Here is a 17443-nt window from a genome sequence, read left to right on the forward strand (position 1 = left end):
CATTCCCAGGGTATTTTACCTCCTTTCTCATGGGGATCAGGAAGATGCCATCTATGTGGTGTCACTTGCTTCAGACCTTGCAAGAGATGGACCTGCTGTTTGCAAGGGTTGGTGCTTAAAGAGTGGAGGAACCAGTGGCAGGACTCAAAAATACTCACTCCTCCTTGTTTCCAGGGCTAAGGAACAGAGGAGCCCTTTCCCCAGCATCCAGCTCCTCTCCAAACACATCCCCGAGAGAAGGCTGGGCCTGGAGCTTACCTGATCCTTCTCAGGCTTGTCCGAGATGTCGTTGAGGCTGGTGGAAGTCAGGTTTCGGTGAGCCATGGCCGGGCTGCCTGGAGGAACAACACCAACACCAGTTAAAGCACCAGACTGGATCCACCCGGAACACAGAGGCTCAGGCTACAGCAACACCTTTCCCTGGGAGGCTGATGTGGGGAATTCCAGACCCTGACAAGCCGCTTTCCTCACTTCATGTGGCACAGGGGGGGGTTTAAGAGGCTAACGCTTTGTCACCTCTGACCCTCAGGGCAGTCCAGTGACTCCCAGGACAGCAAAAGAGTCCACGGACTTTCCACAATTCCTGCTTGTGGGAGAAATTCAACACGGCACCACACCACTGGCCAGCTCACCAGGACCCACCACAAACTCATCCTTCCAGAGAGCTGGGACCTTCCAGGGTGCAAAGCCCCGGCCTCTGCCCTCCTCAGCATCCCAGGCACTGCACACAGCGCAGGCAGAGGGAGGGTGGCAGCTGCTGCTCCTCTGAGACAGCCCCTAATGAACGCCTCCCTCGCTCCAAGCAAGCTCATTAACTGAGCTCAGGAACCTTAAGCATCTCACTGATTGAAACAACGTGTGTGCCACACTGACGGGCCAGGAGTCACCCATTCCTGACACCAGATTCTCCAAAGAAACTCTCCAGAGACACAGCAGAATAATTAAATTTAAACCAACCCAAAACACGAACAAACAACAAACCAATAGTAAACAAAGACTTCTGGGATAGATACAGGATTGGAAATCACAGTGGTCAGTATGAACAGTATAAATGATCCTGAAATGTTCCCATCCCTTCTCATCATGTTTGCAGAAACCTCAAACACAGCACCAGGAGCTTTTATCCCAGAGTTTCTGATCATGAACTTCATTGGAATGAGAGGAAATATTAAGGAAAAAGAACTGGCAAAGAGGCATCTCCCAACTGAGGCTGTGTTTTGAGACAAAATTTATTTGATATTATTATAAGGAATGTCCAAGTTCTCAGTGTTCATCAGCTCCCAGCACAAACAAGCTCAATAATAAATTAGCATCAGGAGCAAATAACCAAAGGAGCAGGAATAAAATACTCTGGACTCCCCAGAGCTAGGTTTTCTTTACAACATATGTGGGGACAGATCCAAAGTAGCTGTACCTGCTGTGTGTTACTGCCACTTCCAGCAACATCAGCACAGCCAAAGCCAAGCACTATTAGACAAATCGCCTACTGCAAAGGGGGATCCCCAGCTTCAACTCTTCCTGCTGTTATTTAAGACCCCACTTAGCTGCTATTTTTTCCAGATTACATCACTTGTTTGCTTTGTTTATTAGAGTCCAAGCTGACTGTTCCCTGTGATATAATGACCCTCCTCCCAAGAGGAAAAGGCTTTGTGCCTTTCTCTCCCCTTGCTAGAAGCTTCCTTCTCTGGGGGCTCCACATAGCCACACAAACTCAGAGCAGCTCCAAACAAACATGTGGAGTACAAAGTTTTGGCTGCTGAGACCCCTGTGGAGGACCTCTGGCCCACGACACTCACTCTTATGGTGCTTGCTATTGAAGGATCATTTCCTGATCCAGGCCCAATTCTCATTCCTGTCTCTCTGGCAAAGGTGACCTGAGCCTGTCCATGGCTGTGCTCAGCCAAGGACTCGTGAGGGAGGCAGTCCAAACCCCTCCATGCCATTACCTCGTCCTGTGAATCAGCTCCATAGTCACTTGGCAAGGGGAATACCCTGGAATTCAGACTTCAGTCACTTGTCGTGGTCACCAAAGAACACCTCTGTGCCACCAGTGCCATAAGCTGTGCCTTCCTGGGAGGAGCAGTGCGCTCCTCTGGGATCAGGAGGCTCCCTGACACAGGGAATCAGAAGGAGCGGTGCCAGAGACCTGTCCAGCTCACCCCAGAGAGATCAAGCTGGCAGACTATTTCTGAGGATAATTTATACGAAAATTACATTTAAGGCCCTTTAACAGCCAAAGGATACTTCAAGAGACAAAAAAAACCAACCACCTTAGATTACCCTCGGAAGGGGAGTACGGCCTGAGCTATCTGCTTCATCCCAGACGAAGGAGAACAGAATGAAACAGAGCGGTAACAGGAGCAGCCCGAGCAGCACCGCTGCCCACAGAAGGCACCCACACTCTCCCCAGGGTTAAGGCAGCAGCAAGCATTAGAGGCTGGCTGTGGCACTGCCTGTTCCCCCTGGCCTGCCGGCCCAGCCCGCCCTGAGGCCCACACTTACTGAGCCATCCCACGCTGGGGCTGCGCGGCACTCCCAGCTCATCGTCCAGCGTGCGCGTGGCCAGGCAGGGCACGGAGCTCTCCAGCGGGCTGCGCGCTTGTGCCGGCAAGCGGGACACGGCAGCGGCAGCAAGGAGCAGCAAGAGAGCAAAGGGGAAAAGTTAAAAGAAAAGAAAAGAAAATTATGGCAGAAAGAAAGGCTCAAGCAGTGGTACAGGGAAGCCAGGCAGGAGAGAAGGTTTGAGCTGCACGGTGCCATCACCAAAGCCCACTCATTTAGGTCCTGACATCTCCTCCGCAGCTCCACCTCGCAGCGTTCACTTGGCAGGGCTGGACACAGCTTTCCATGCCTGGTGTCTCAAATCCAGGCATCTTTGAAGCAGATCTCATGGAAGTGAGTGAGTAGCTGCAGCACTGGTGGCACTGAGCAGTTCCAGGCTGCAGCACTATCATTACAACAGGTTTTTGAAAAAAAAGATCAGGTCATGGCCCAGGAGCCAACATTGAGCATCCTGACCCCATCTGTACACACTCAGGCACACCAATCCAGACTTGGAAATGCTCACCTTAGTCTGCAATGCTTCCAATGATGCCAATATACACATTGAGAGGGGGTTTCCAAGCATTCCTCAGACACCACCTCATTTCTGGTATTGTTCAGCTGATGCCACTGTTCAGCTATAAAGGCACTGAGGTCCCAGTTCATGTGAAAAGCACTGAACTGATTACTGCTCAACCAGAGGAGCCATGGCTGCCCCATCCCTGATAGTGTCAGGGCTCGGAGTAACCTGGGCTAGTGGAAGGTGTCCCTTCCCGTGGCAGGGGGCTGGAACAAGATGGTCTTTCAGCTCCCTTCCAACCCAAACTCCTCTAGGATTCTAAAGTGGAATAAAACCTCTCTCCCCCCTGCAGCCAGGTACCCTGCTGTCTGTGCCTCAGCTGACACCGTGCCAACAGCCTGCTATTCCCACTCAACTCTCTCCAAACCATGCTGCCAGCACAGTGTGAACAAACAGTGCTCAGGAGGTGTTTAGGCAGCACCCACGCAGTGATGGGACTGTGCCATTATTTATGGTGGTTAAACACACACACACTTAAACACATCACAGTTTTCTACTGGCTCTGCCAGCTTGGGCTTAGCAGCATTTCATCATTTCTCACTTGCCAAAGGCTCCCACAGGTGTTAAGTTATACAAAACGTTGGCAGGCACAAAGCTCTGAAAGAAAAATCTCAAAATGGAAAGGAAATGTCATCACAGAAGGCTGGTAAATGTTGGTCAGTCCTTGGGCACCTGCAGAAGGGATGGGGACCACTGATCCCATGTCACAGCATGGCACAGTCCAAGGTGTGTCACCTGGAGAGCTGCTAGCCCACGTGTCACATACTGCTCCAGGGGGGGCAGGACAAGGGCTGTGCCAGGAAAGGATACAAAGAACTCTTCAAAAGCCACTCAACAAAACGAGACACACACAAAAACCTGGCAAAAACCCATCAAAAACCCCTGCAGGAGTCTCATCAATATGTAACATGGAAATATCCTTGCTGGAGACTTCACAGAGCTCACCCTTCTCCCAGTGGAAGCAAGGAAAAGGGCTGTGTCTTCACACAGTAACATGGAGGGGTTGCTTAGTCCAGCTTTGTACACCCAGAATTTTGGCAATCATCTTTTTCTTCTGAACAGACAGCAAAGGAGTGCTGTGATTTATCCTCCTCCATCCATGGCACACAAGGAACTACCCTCTTTTGCCCAATTCCTTTCCCAGAGCAAAGATTCCCAGCAAAGCATCCTGCCAGGGCAGGTGTCAGAGCACACCTTGGCTGTGTCTCTGCCCATCTGATCACTACCTTACCTTCTAATAGAGTAGTGACATCAAATATGGGGGCTGAGGATGACCCACCCAGGCACCACAGAGCCATCCCCATCCCTAGGGAGGGCTGGGAAAGGATAGAGATGCTCCTGGATCAGTTATGGCAGGGAGATGGGCAGAGACACCTCTCTTTCTTAGGTTCCTGAATTTCTAGAGGAATCTGGGATAACTGCATGGGGCTCATTCATCTCAGAAGTTAAAAATAAGAACATTTTGGAGGCCCTAAGACTTGAGTTATTTAAGTGCTCTGAACCAAGTGAGATAGAGGCACCTCAGGATTTTTTTGAGCCACAGCCCAGGATATATTTCCAAATTTCAGATCTAGCGAACAGATCCCTGCCCTGGAAGTGTTCAAAGGCAGGTTGGCAGGCTTACAGAGGGTGTTCCTGCTGAGCCAGTCAAGCAGGGGGCATCCACACCAGCCTGTAAAGCTGTCGTGCAGAGGGCAGGCGGATGCTCAGACGTATTGGATGGAAGTGTCACTGACACTGAGATGGAAACAAACACCTGCCTGGAAAGAAACTCAAGGGGAATTTAGGAGTGCCTGGGGCCGGTGGCACAGTCATTAGGGTGATTAGCTATGCTAAGAGACAGCTGCACTCCCGTTGGCCTCATAAAATTTTTATCTGTCTAAAGGACACACGAGACACCCACTGAATCCACAGAATAAGCTGACCAAATACATTCTGTGGTTACTTTTCCATTAAAGTGTAAATAATAAATAACAGTAACAGGTATTTGCCCCGTATGTCAGTCTCACCCTCCTAAAGTCTCAATGCACTTGTACTGTCATGAACAGAGTGTGTTATACATCCTCAGAGCACATCAATATCCCAGGTGGGAGAACAGAGACAGAACAACATAAAAGGAGGGGCTGATGGCCAGACCAGGAAAGAATTCCTGGAGAATCAGTCCAACTGAGCCAGGACCTGCACAGCCCATTCAAACAAGAACAAGAAATGAATGAAATTGAAATCACTTAAAATTCAAGTGAAGAAGTCCTTTAGACATGAAAAATGAGCAGGGGCTGAGCGAGAATGTGAGGAATGCCCTTTGTCAGTATCGCTCTGCCTACGTGCAGGAAAAGGGGTTTGCAGCTGAGAACTGAGGGCATCCCCTACAAGAGGTGCCTGAAACACCTGAGCACCAGGAGCTGAAGACATGTCTGTCCTGGGTTCAGCCTCCCACACACCATGGCCACAGGCCAGGGTTCTGCTCCCCACAGCAAACCTGGCCATCAAAGGCCCAGAAAGGGAGGGAGTCATGGAGGTGGTACCAGAAAGCAGATGCCTTCCATCCAAACCGTGGGGAGCACACTGTGGGAAGGCATCCAGAAGGCCTGGCTGGCTGGGGCTTGCAGCAATGAGCTCCAGCAGAAGGAATCCCTGCCCATGGCTCCTCCAGCTGTAGCACTCATCTGGCCATGCTGAGGCCCTTCCCTAAAGCTGTCATTTCCTCCCAGTGCTCTCCCTAGAGCCCAATCCCTCTCCTCTCCATTGGCCTCCTTTCAGGGGTGTTCCCTGAGAATGCTCCCTTGGTTCACATTACTGCACCTTGCCTTACTCCCTCCTCTCTCACCACCTTATCAAGGCACTGGACACAACAAGAGGCATCACCCAGAGCAAGGAACAGCCTCCACACACACACACACACTCCTGCTGCAAAATCAAAGGATGATCCAAGGTAGGAAATATTAATGAAGTGTGAGAATAGGTTAGAGGGGAATGTTAGGATGAGTTTCAGAAGCCAAACACAGCAAGCTAAGAGGCCTTTGGTAGAGCAAGAAGAAAATTATTTCTTCACTTGCTTTTATTTCTGGGTATTTTTAAATGGCAACTTTTAGCCCAGTTTCCAGACTGCCACAGGAGAAAGTCGAGAGAACTCCAAGGCATGACAAGAGGCATAAAACTCCTCTTTTTTTTATTACCATGAGCAAGAAGACCCAAATCCCCACCCAGGGGCAAGCACTGAGTCAGTGCCCAGGCCTCCGTAGCTGTCTGCATACACACACACACACACACACACACACACATTTAGGGACACCACCCCCAACATGGCACTACCTACTAGGCCTTTTTTAGAGAGAACAGGACACATATTCACAACACACACCACAAAACTATTTTAGGACGAATAAAGCAGGATGGAAATCAGCTTTACCCCACTGGACAATGATTGTACGGTAATAAAACGCAAGCTAGGTGTTACTGCCAGGTCATTTTTGATTGACAGTGCCCCCGACACTGTTACGGACACGCAATGTGCACGGAAGCTTTGTCTCTGCCCAAATGTTTTAGGTGATCAGCCTTTTAAGGTTCAGGCCCCACCAAAGTTTTTGCCGAATCTCTCTTTGCTATTGTTGCTCCTAAACCATCTCCTGGACGCCAGCTGCGAGCACCCCCCGCCTTCCAGCCTGCCCCTGGGTCCCTGCCAGTCCAGTGAAGGTGCGGTTAGAGCCGTGCCAGGGCCAAGCAGGCTGCAGAGCCCCCGCTGATGCGCCATCAGCACGGCCTCGCTGCTCCTGGGGTTAGGAAGCGGGGTCAGGGCCACGCAGTTAGTTCTGGGCGGGCGGGCTGCTGTGACAGAGAAGGCTATAGCCAGGTAGCCTCTGCATTACCATTATCGGGGTTGGAAAACATCCTACTTGCACTGGAGACGGTCTTTCCAATGTCAGCCAGCGAGCGCAGGTTGGATTTCTTGGTCTGGTGCCGGTGCTTCCTGAGCAGCGTGTAGGTGACCTTGTCCTTCAGGTCGGGTTTCAGCAGCCCCGTCTCGATCTGATTGTCAACGATCATCTCTGTGGCCACACAAGAAGGGGGAGGGAGGGAGAGCAAAATGAACCACGGAGCTCAAAACTGCTTCCAGGGAGAGCAGAGAGAGGGCTTGGAGGCATTTTCACCCTGCCTTTTTAAAGGCTTTCTTACCATCTCAAAGCCAGCTTTTATTTGTATGAAAATCTCTTTTAGACATTCCTCTTGAAACAGAACATATGCATTTCCATCCAGCACGAGCCACTAACACACACCTATTGCACTGAGAGTCCCTTCTGCTATTTCTTATGTGCCATGGAGCCTATTTCAAAGACCAGGGTAAACCAGTTCTTAGCTCAGAAATGGAATCCTCTCTGAGCCTGAACTTTCTTGAAGATACTATTACTCTATTGCAAGTATGATGCCCCCATAAAGCACACAGAAAATCTTCTATCAGATTCAAGAAGGCCTGAGATCACCTTGCAGGCCCCCAGTAAAACCTAATCTAAAAAGAGGAAGAAATCCTGGAGATGAGCCACTAATTAAATCATTCACTTGCAGGACTGAAGTGATGGCAACTACAAGCGGCAGAACTTGCTCCAGTTACCACAGGATGCATTAAATGGCTTTACTTTTCATGGAGCCACCAGGAGAAAAGGCCCCCAGCGCCCTAAGTGCCTGCTCACTTCCCATCAATTCCCTCCTTTGTCCTCCCTTATCCCAGAGGAAAAAGGCAGAAAGGTGGCCAGACTTATGAAGAATGTCCCCTGTGCAGTAAGTCTCACATGAAGTTGTTCCCTTGGTGACTCGAGTTCGTGCGCTGTGCCCTGAGGGCAAGTGGCAGCTCATATTTGTCTGCTGGTAACTTTTATTTGCGCTAATAATAAAAGTTATGGCAAGGGGGAGGCAGGACACGCATCACATTTGCTAACTCAGTGAGTCAGAAAGTCATCCTCTACGTGCTGCTCAGAATTAAAGCCTCTTCAAATCCCCAAGGAAGCACCTAGCTCTTCCTCTCAAATTAAGGCAGGGTGGGCATACACACGTAGGTACCTTTAGGCAACACGCCTGGCAAAAGGCTGACCTTTGCTAAGTGTTACTTTAATACAAGCTTTTCTTGCTCGTGGTTTTGGTTAGTGATTTTTGGAGTATTTCCTTCAGAACCTACATGCAAATTTATCCTTCTCTATCTGGCACTTCCCTTCCCTGTTGCTGATAAAACACTACCAACAAAGAGAGTTTTTCTTTGGAGTTTTCCTTTGCTGTGTTGCTACCAGACACAAGCCAAGCAATCATGATTAAATCATCCTGGAAATCCAGTCCTGGATATCCCTACCTGTCTGATTAAGGGTCTGGACCAGCAAAAACACCCTGCTCAGGACAGTGTCACAGCAAGAGCAGCCACCGATGTGTAATTTAATCTCCTAGGAATTAGATTTAATTTGGGGGTTGAAGAAGGAGATTAAAGGTGACATCTCGAAGGGACTTCAAAAGAAAATTTAATGTTTGAGGGTTTAAGGTTTCGGACCATGAACACCAGCTTCTGAAGCAGGTTCACCTTCAGCAGAAAACTTGAGAGCCTCTTGGGGGTTTATTTTGTTAAAACTTTGCAGAGCTGTGCATTTGGATACAGAGACACAAAAGCACAGGAAGATACCTATCAACAACAGCACTTGCAAAACTAAGTTCAGAACTCTGTATTTAACACCAGAAACAGCTGTAATTCCAAGTCTTACGATGCAGTGTATGGGAGAATTCCATGCCAGGATCATTTTGACCTTACTTCCTGAGATGATCATTCAAAGCACTGCTTTTTGGCAGAGCAAGTATTTAATTTTGCTCTTTTAGATCTCTTTGTTTAATAGCTCTTAAACTCAGCATTTTGGTTAAATGCCCCTCCACTGGATGGCTCACTTGGAAAATTTATTTTCTTTAAGTTCTCACACGCCATGGGCAACATGATCTGGCTCTCAGCACGCCACCGAGCGTCCCCCCGGGTCACAGCTGATTTGACCATACAAAACCTGCCCTCCCACTCTGCAGAGCAGAGCACCAGCTGGTGCTGGGGGTGCTCTCCCCTCTCCCTTGCTGGGGGCTCCTAAGCACAGCCCCACCTGCCCTCAGTGGGCAGCTGAACACCTCAGCCAAGAGCAGCTCCTGGCCCGAGTTGTTCTGCGTGAACAGTACCTGGTGGTGTCTCTGCCCCCAGACACGTGGCCCTTTCACATGTCACCTTCTCCATAGTGAACATAAATTAAATTGATGCCTTTTATTCTTCTTCCTGCACTCAGAAGGACCCTTTTCATCTATCTGTTATCTTTTCCCAGGTACTTTATGGTTTTTCTCTCTTATTCATTGTTCTTTCATTTTTTTTCTCTCTTTTATTGGAAAAGCAGTGCTTTTTCATTAAAACCACCCATAAAGCCATATCAGAGTTAATAAAAATTTGTGGGGAAGTGGTGAGAGAAAGAGCCAAGACGGGTGTACTTACCCACCACCTGTGGGAGGGAAGAGGCCTCCATATCCAGCATGATGGAGCCCTTCTCTATGCACGTCCTCAGCTCGAACAGGCTGTGCAGGGACAAGGTGGCCACGTGCGGTTTGCTCCAGCGCTCCCCACCTTGCTCTACCTTCTCCTCAAACTTGATCCACCTGCAACAGGGCAGAGCAATGACACCGACTTAAGGCTGTTGCCTCCTTGCAGGGAAATAAATCACGTGAATGCCTTCACCATCTGGGCAGTTCTGGTTTAATGGTTGGACTCTATGGTCCTGGAGGGCTGTTCCAGACTGAACGATTCTGTGGTTCAATTTCAGGCAATGAAATGCGGAATCAGCCACTGCCAACACGGAGGCAGCATGGAATACTACTCTCCCATGTCCACAGGCTGACAAAGGGGGCAAGAGAGGAGCACAAGCCAGCCATGTTTGAAGGTGCTCTTAATGAACAAATGAGCCGCCAAAGGAGAAGGCACAAATTGAGGAGCTCATTCTTTCCCTCCAGCTGCTGTTTAATGATTTAACCAAGCAGGTCTGAAAAACCCAGAAAACTTATCTCTAATGGAAGGTGAGAGCAAAGGGTAAATCCTGGTTGTGCAAAACACTCTTTACACCCCTAAAACTACATCCCAAGAGCAAGGAAGCAGGAGGCTCCCTGGCCCTGGCATGCAGCCCAGCCCCAGTTCCCCCTGCAGCCTTGACCCTGCCCTTGGCCCTGCTGCGCCCAGCCCGGAGCGTGCAGGGATGGGCAGCGGGGATGGAGCACAGGGCTCCTCTGGGGCTGGGGATCTCAGCTGGCCCCACCTTCTTCCTCACCACAGCACCCAGCTCTGCTGTAAACTCGGGGTGCAGGAAAAGGTGGTTCAGTATGCCCTAATGGCAAAGCAGAAGTGCTTTTTAATCCCCTCTTGAGACACCATTTTAATATATGTGGAAAATGAAAATTCCAGTGACTAAAGGGATTATTAAGAAAAAAACCCCATACATAAGGTAAGGAAGCTCATAAAGTTGTTCAAAAGAATATTATTAACAGCAAGTGAAATTATCTTTAATCCTGAAAAATGTATTACTTGAGGATTAATCAATTATGCTTCACAATTGCAATAATCTCTTTCTGAGACTTTGTTTTTTTAAAGCTGCTTTTTAACTCAAGATAAAAGACTGATTTTCATCTCCAATTAATAAGGTCCTTTTAGTTCACAAAAACTCAGTGTTTCCTAGGACACCTGAGGGACCTGGGTGGATGCAAATCTGTGCACTTCAGGGGCTTTGAGTGGAGTTACATTCACCCTGTAACAGCAGGAAGGCTGCAAATTACCAGTGTTTGTCCTTCCAGAGAAAGTGATTACTCACAAGTATCAATATTTGCTTTTTGTTTACTTTTCTCACTACAACCCACAATCCCAACACGATACACCAAACATTAACTTAAAAACCTGGGTGCACAAATGCCTGCTGGATTCACGCCACCAGAGACTGGTGTGGGCTGGGAGGGACCTCACAGCTCACCTAGTTCCAAACTGCTGCCATGGGCAGGGGCACCTTCACTAAGCAGCCTGCACCAGCATGGGAATGCCTGCATTCCAGAGGTGGTGTGCAGACACAGAGTGAAGCAGAAAAAGGAGAAGCCCTGCAGCAGCTGGAGGGCCCAGCCTGTCGTGAGGAGCAGTGAAGTATCTCTGGGACCAAGACCAAGCCCACCGTAATATAGGAACTGTCTCTCTATGAGGCAGAGAGATAGCAGGAAGGTAATGGGTTACAGAGAAAAGGAATGACAGTGCTGGACTGTGGGATGGTGGATAAGGGATTTTTGAACTTCTGCTGTGATCGTTTTTGTTCCGTAAGCTGTGCCAGGAAGTACATTTCTATCCTTCACCCTTTTACACCTGATAATATCACCACAGCTTTCACGGGGCTGCTGGGAGCGAGGGGCAGCAGGCAGAAGGAATGTGTCTGTGTCAGAACAGAACAGGAGGGAGATGAGGAAGGTAATCTGATTGTTTGCTCTCTCAAATAAGAGTGCAGCCTTTAGCCCTGCACCAGCGTGCAGGCAGCGTTGCTCTCCCCAGCTGGGAGCTGTGCAGTTCTACACTGGGCCAGGGGAAGCATCAACCCCATGTAACAGCTTTATCATTTATTACCTGTAACACCCACAAGTCTCTTCTGTCCTCTCCTCTCTCCTCCACCCACACAGCCCTGCACTTTTTCCTGTGTTCAGTACCTGCTCATGTAACTTCCCAGCTGTGGGGGAGCAGTTCTGCAGCAGCAGATGTGAAACAACCCCAAAAGAGCTGGCAGATCCTGTGCCCACTGAAGCACAGCACCAGCCAGCTCTGGATGCACTGGGAGATGCTCAGGAGCTCTCAGAGGGTTCTATGGTGCAAGATTATGTAAATTCAGGAATGTACTGAAAAATCCTGAACAATCAGAGACTTTGTAAGATCACTGTCCACAAAGGCAGGAGGTTGGGCCCATTTAGAAATTTAACAGCACTTCAACAGGGTGCTTTGTTATATTCGGTGTCATTTATACAAAGAATCAAGGATCCATTCAGGTTGGCAAAGTCCTTTATGATCATCCAATCCAAACATTAATCCAGCAAAGCCAAGGCCACCACCAATCCATGTGCCTAAGCATCATGCCTACACATCTGTTAAATCCCACGAGAGATGAGGACTCTATCCCTACCCTGCGCAGACAACCCTACAGGTGAAGAAATTTTTCCTAATATCCAACCTAAACCTCCCCTGGCTGGGGAACACCCTGAGGCTGTCTCCTCTTGTCCTGTGCTTAGCTACTTTGGATAAGAACCCTGCAGAGAAGCCCACACGCAGCTCAATGCAGCACTCCTACCAAAGATGTGTAAAAACACCTACATCAGGCTGAATTCATGGTAAGAGGAAAGAACAGCAACAAAGGGAGGAAAAGGATGAGCAACAAGTCAGAAGTTAGAGAGTAAAAGGTGGAAAGTCATTAAGTAAGTTCCCCAAGTGACTGAGAAGCAAAAATAAATTAAGATAAGAAGTAAAGGGGTAGGTGGTGCAGCAGCTCATTAAATCACAGGTAAAGAACATTAAGGTGACCAAAGTGGAGCTAACTTTGAACACAGACAGTGCCCTTAAGGGGGGGAGGTGGGGAAAGAGCTTAGGCCAGCCACCATAAAGGAAGAAGGAAACCCCCAGGCTCAGTGAGGGCAATCGGGAATAGGTCAGTGGTGTTCAGATATAAACTACATGTAACTTGTAGCAGCCCAACCCCAACATCATCCCAGCTTTTTTGTCATGGCTTTTTTAGACCAAACTAACAGCAGCATCAAAGAACCCAACTAAGGGACTCAAAGCAAGCAACCCCATCCAGCATTTAACATGCACCTTGAATAATTTCTTCACGAGAAAATACCTTTAAGCTTTTTTTCCTATTTGAAATGAATTCCATTAGTAACTCACAGGGATAGGGACAGCCTGTCCCTGTGAGTGGGACCAGGCTCAAAAGCCACTTTGGGGCAATAGTACTGAAGCGGTTTTGACTCAGCCAAATTGGAATTGGCAACTTCTGCCAATTCCGGCCGAGACATGTCCCCCTTTGCAAAGCACTACTGAGCCCATACTTTTCTCTCCACAGGCAAACTATTGCAATCCATCTGGCACTCTCTTGTTTCCCTAGTTTTTCTTTTGGAAAATCTAAACAAACCCTAAAATTCTCTCATTTACCAAAGAATGGCGATTTGAACTACACAGGCTCCTTTCTGCGGCTTCCCACGCGATCCCGCAGCACGGGTATTCCCCGGCGGAAGGCTAAAACAGCAATCTCCCGTGGAAAGCACTGCTGGCTGCCCTTCCCTTTGGGGGTAAAGGAAAACCAACCCACCTTGCAGTCTCCTTCCACTCCATCTCCTGTCCATCGACAGCCAGAAGCTCGTCCAGCTCGGTGAAGAGCTGCGGGGGCGCGGGGCTGTCATCTTCCTCTCCGAGGATGAAGCGGATGCGCTCGGCGGCGGGGGAGACTGCAGAGGTGAAAATACTGCGGTTAACGGCCTGCGAGATGACCAGGGACGTGCGGCTCCTCTCCTTGCCCTGCTCCCCGAGGCCATTCAGCTGCTTCTCCAGGCTGCCTCTGCCATCTGACATCCTCGGCGCTGCGGACGCGGGCCGGGAGCGAGGGTGCCTCTATCTCCCTCTCTCCCCTTCCTTGCCTCTCACTGAACTTCTTACAAGTTCAAGCTGGGAGTAAAGTTCAGGAAAACTTGTCTCTTCCTACAGACCTTAACTGCGTTACAGCAATTTGCAGCCCTTGTGAAAAAAAAGCACTATGGAGCTCAGAACCAATGTGCTCTGCGGCGCTGCCCGAGGACCTGCCGCTCTCTGAGCAGCCCGGATCCTTCACCCCCTTTTTTATATGACCTAAAACCAGTTCCAGCCAAACCAATTGGGGGCTTGCTGGCACAGCATCCCACTGCTGGCTTTCCCCTCCCTCCCTGCCAGCCAGGTTTGGGCTGCCATTGGCCTGCAAGGCAGGCTGGAACCTCCCCAGCCCACCACTGGAAAACACAGGAATACTTAACAGAAGGGTTGTCTCCTCTATACATGAAGAATGCAACCCAATGCATTTAGTCAGGCACCAATGCACTGAAAAAAAACAACTGGTCCTGGTTGGAAAAGACTGCCTGTTGAGGCAAAAGAGCTACGTTCAACACACGGAGCAAGCAAAGCCTGCTTGTGTTATAAGCCTGAGAAAAAGGACAGAAACCCTTTCCTGGTTAAGGGCTCAAAATTCAAACCTGAGAACATCACTGTCCCCATCATCCCAAGGCCCGAGGGCATCTCCTAAAGGTAAGTGGAGCCCACAGCACCAGAGTCACCTTGCTGGAGGGCTCCTTGGGGTCTACAGCCTTTTTCTCAGCATGTCACCTTAACACAAAGGTGTGTCCATGTGAAATTTTAAGACAGACATCTTTTCTGCTGGATGTTTATCAGCATTAGAGATACACAGCAGACTATGAACTTTGAACAGTTCTGCTAAAAACTCCTTTATTTTCAAAAGATCAGCTGGCTGTCTCTTGCAAAATAATTAATTACATCAGGTGTCCAACCACATTGATTTTTCCAGGGTAAACAGACTCTCAATTTGCAATGGGAAAAAAGAAACCAGTAAAAAACATGCCCTTTACTCCTTTTTCTTTTCCTTAAATAAACTTTGATAGCTTTCTTCCTAAATTACTCAGAGTGAGGATGCTTCAGTGATATAGATTTCCTTTCGACTGAAAGTATATTTGTAATCATAAATGCCCTTGGAATCTCCTGGGAGCCAAGGACCTTGCCCTGCTCCTACAGCAGCCTCCCCATCACGAGGCATTCAGCTTCCTGCAGGCTTCAGGAGAGCTGGGGAAAGACTTCTGACAAGGGTCTGGAGTGAGAGGACAAGGGGGAATGGCTTCCCACTGACACAGGGCATGGTTAGATGGCATATTGGGAAGAAATTCTTCCCAATGTGAGGATGGTGAGGATGGTGAGGCCCTGGCACAGGTTTCCCAGAGAAGCTGTGGCTGTGCCATCCCTGAAAGTGTCCAAGGCCATTTTGAATGGGGTTTGGGGCAACCTGGAATAGTGGAAGGTGTCCCTGCCCATGGCAGGGGGCTGGAGATGCCAGACTATCCATCTATATCACGCACGTTCCATCGTCCTCTCCCTTTACCTGCACTAATGGATCTCAATATACTTTTATAATCAAATGGAATTCAAATATCACAGCTAGAAAACAAATCAAATACACGTCCATCTCACTGCTTCAAAAAGCAAGGTGAACCACAGACGTGGCTGCTGCTTGGAAGAGGCTGTAAGAGAAGGGACTGCAGAGCTTCTTGAGCTGTTGAAGGCATCCACTGGAGCCAATGGGAAAAGTCTCTCTAGAGTCACTCTGAAGTGGTTTCACTATATGAAGTGTTACCCTGATACTCCCAGCCATTTTGCACACTGAACCTGGGTGCCCATCGTCGGTCGCCCCCTCTCTCTTGCCTGCCTCCTCTCGGTGTTGTTGATTTCCCATTATCCACACTGAGGGCCAGTGATAAGGCTCACAGTCCCATTAGGGCTCTTGCCGGGTCACAGGTCCCTGCTGCTGGCCTGACCACATGTTCTTGATTGCCATTTTGTGGGTTAATGGGCCGTTTATGGGTTGGTTATGCGCTCTCTTTAGCAAGGAGAACATATTTCCATCCCCCTCTCCCCGTGAACACGGTGTGCTCGCTGTGGGCAGCCGGGTGAGCCCCGGGCTGAGGGGCTGGGGAGTCATTAACCCGGGGGGTGACCCCTCAGCCCCCTGCCTGCCCGACCTCTGGGCACCACCTGGCCAGCCCGCCCAGCCTGGGCCACCGTCTTCGCTTCCAGCTCGGGAGCTGCTCAAGCCAGCACCGCTGACACCAGGAGCGCTGGGGCTGCTCAAAGCTGCTTCCCTTGCTGTCTTCTTCAAGGGAACAACCTCATGGTCAGCAGACATTTGCAGCAGAGAAAAGGCTAATCCACAAATTTAGTTGGCTGGGGTTGTATTTTTCCCCTGAATGGGAGAGGAATTAACACATGCATTGCAGAGGGTTGAACGTCCGACACAACACGGATACAGAGGCAATGCCATCTGTGGGGGATGTCTCTTACTTGCCTCTCTTCCCTTTCCTGTTCCATTCAGTGTGCGAGGCAGCTTATAAATTGGGAACTTGCACAAGAGCAAACACATCAGCAGTTTCTCCAAGTTCAGCTCAGGCCAGTTCTGAGCACAATGTATACCCTCGGGTTCCCAAAGGCAAAAATCAATCTCCATCAAGAGAGAGGAATCTCAGGGAGTTCGGAAATAGGGAGAGACACGTTCTAGCACAACAACCTCAAATGGGGCATGCCTGAGCTTCCCAGCCCTGCTCCAGCAACGGCTTTGGTGGCAGCCGTCCCTCACTGCCTGGTGCAATGGCACAGCTGCACATGGAAATGCCAGGGGGCTTGGTGGCACTGGACCCTATCCTAAAGTCACCTCCGGCTTTGGTGCCGTGGGCCTAGCTGGTGGTGGCTGGAAGACAGTTTCAGCCTGGCTCTCTGAGTGTAGGGTGCTGCCTCAGGATGGAGGGCAGGGTATCTGTGTTGATGCACAGGTTAAACAGCCTGTTCTCCACTCAGCCAACAAGCTTTTCCTCCTGCTTTTTCAGCCGGCTCTTATCAGGGATACTTCTGAAGACCCTGGGGACCTGCACCTCAGTCAACTGCTTCCTCCATCGAGCCCTAAGGGACCATCAGACACAAAGTTCTTTGTTACTTCTAAGAGCGCTGGCAGCCACAGAAATCCCTTAGAGACCTGGTGCAAATCCCTCCCCAGAGCCTGTGGAACCAGTAGCAAGGAAAGCTGTTTGTCAAATGTGCTTTCCAGGCAGGCTTGTTAAAATAGGACATGATCACACTCCCTCCCATTCCTTTCTGGGGCTGCCCTCCCTCTGCCAAAGCCTGGGTCAAACCCATCCACAGTCAGAGCAGTGACACACTTGTGCAGACACCTGTAACAGATTTAAACTTGTTACCTCTCCAGTTCAGCTGACTTCCCTTCCAAAATTCTCCATCACCAAAACCAACTTTAATTGTGTGTCACTGTCAATACAAGACACCAGCTAAAGGCATGTGGGGAGGCTTTGGTGGCCCACCAGCTTCCTTTCAAAACAAACCTGAATGGAATTCCACCAAAAACCAAGAGATGAGGAAACAATCACCTGGGCCAAGGCCACAGTGTAAGATAAGAGATTGTCTCCTGTTTTACCAGCAATACTGTCCAGCACTTGTGGAGCACACAGACCCTC

General features: G+C 49.5%; 1 protein-coding gene across 6 annotated transcripts in view; it reads right to left on the reverse strand.

Annotated features, from left to right (window-relative positions):
- SLC4A4 (solute carrier family 4 member 4) overlaps window positions 1–17443 on the reverse strand; it is a 112521-nt gene that overhangs the window by 36124 nt on the left and 58954 nt on the right. For 2 of the 6 annotated variants that reach the window (XM_084204629.1, XM_084204633.1), the window contains 5 exons: window positions 13486–13621; window positions 9612–9772; window positions 6988–7167; window positions 2503–2598; window positions 259–335 (listed from right to left, as the gene is read on the reverse strand). In XM_084204629.1, coding sequence (XP_084060755.1) covers window positions 259–335; window positions 2503–2598; window positions 6988–7167; window positions 9612–9772; window positions 13486–13621 — 650 coding nt within the window. The remainder of the gene's footprint in view (window positions 1–258; window positions 336–2502; window positions 2599–6987; window positions 7168–9611; window positions 9773–13485; window positions 13622–17443) is intronic. The other 4 variants (XM_084204630.1, XM_084204632.1, XM_084204631.1 and 1 more) reach the window with 4 other exon arrangements.

Source organism: Fringilla coelebs (genome assembly GCF_963513975.1).
Source record: "Fringilla coelebs genome assembly, chromosome: 4".
Taxonomy (NCBI): domain Eukaryota; kingdom Metazoa; phylum Chordata; class Aves; order Passeriformes; family Fringillidae; genus Fringilla; species Fringilla coelebs.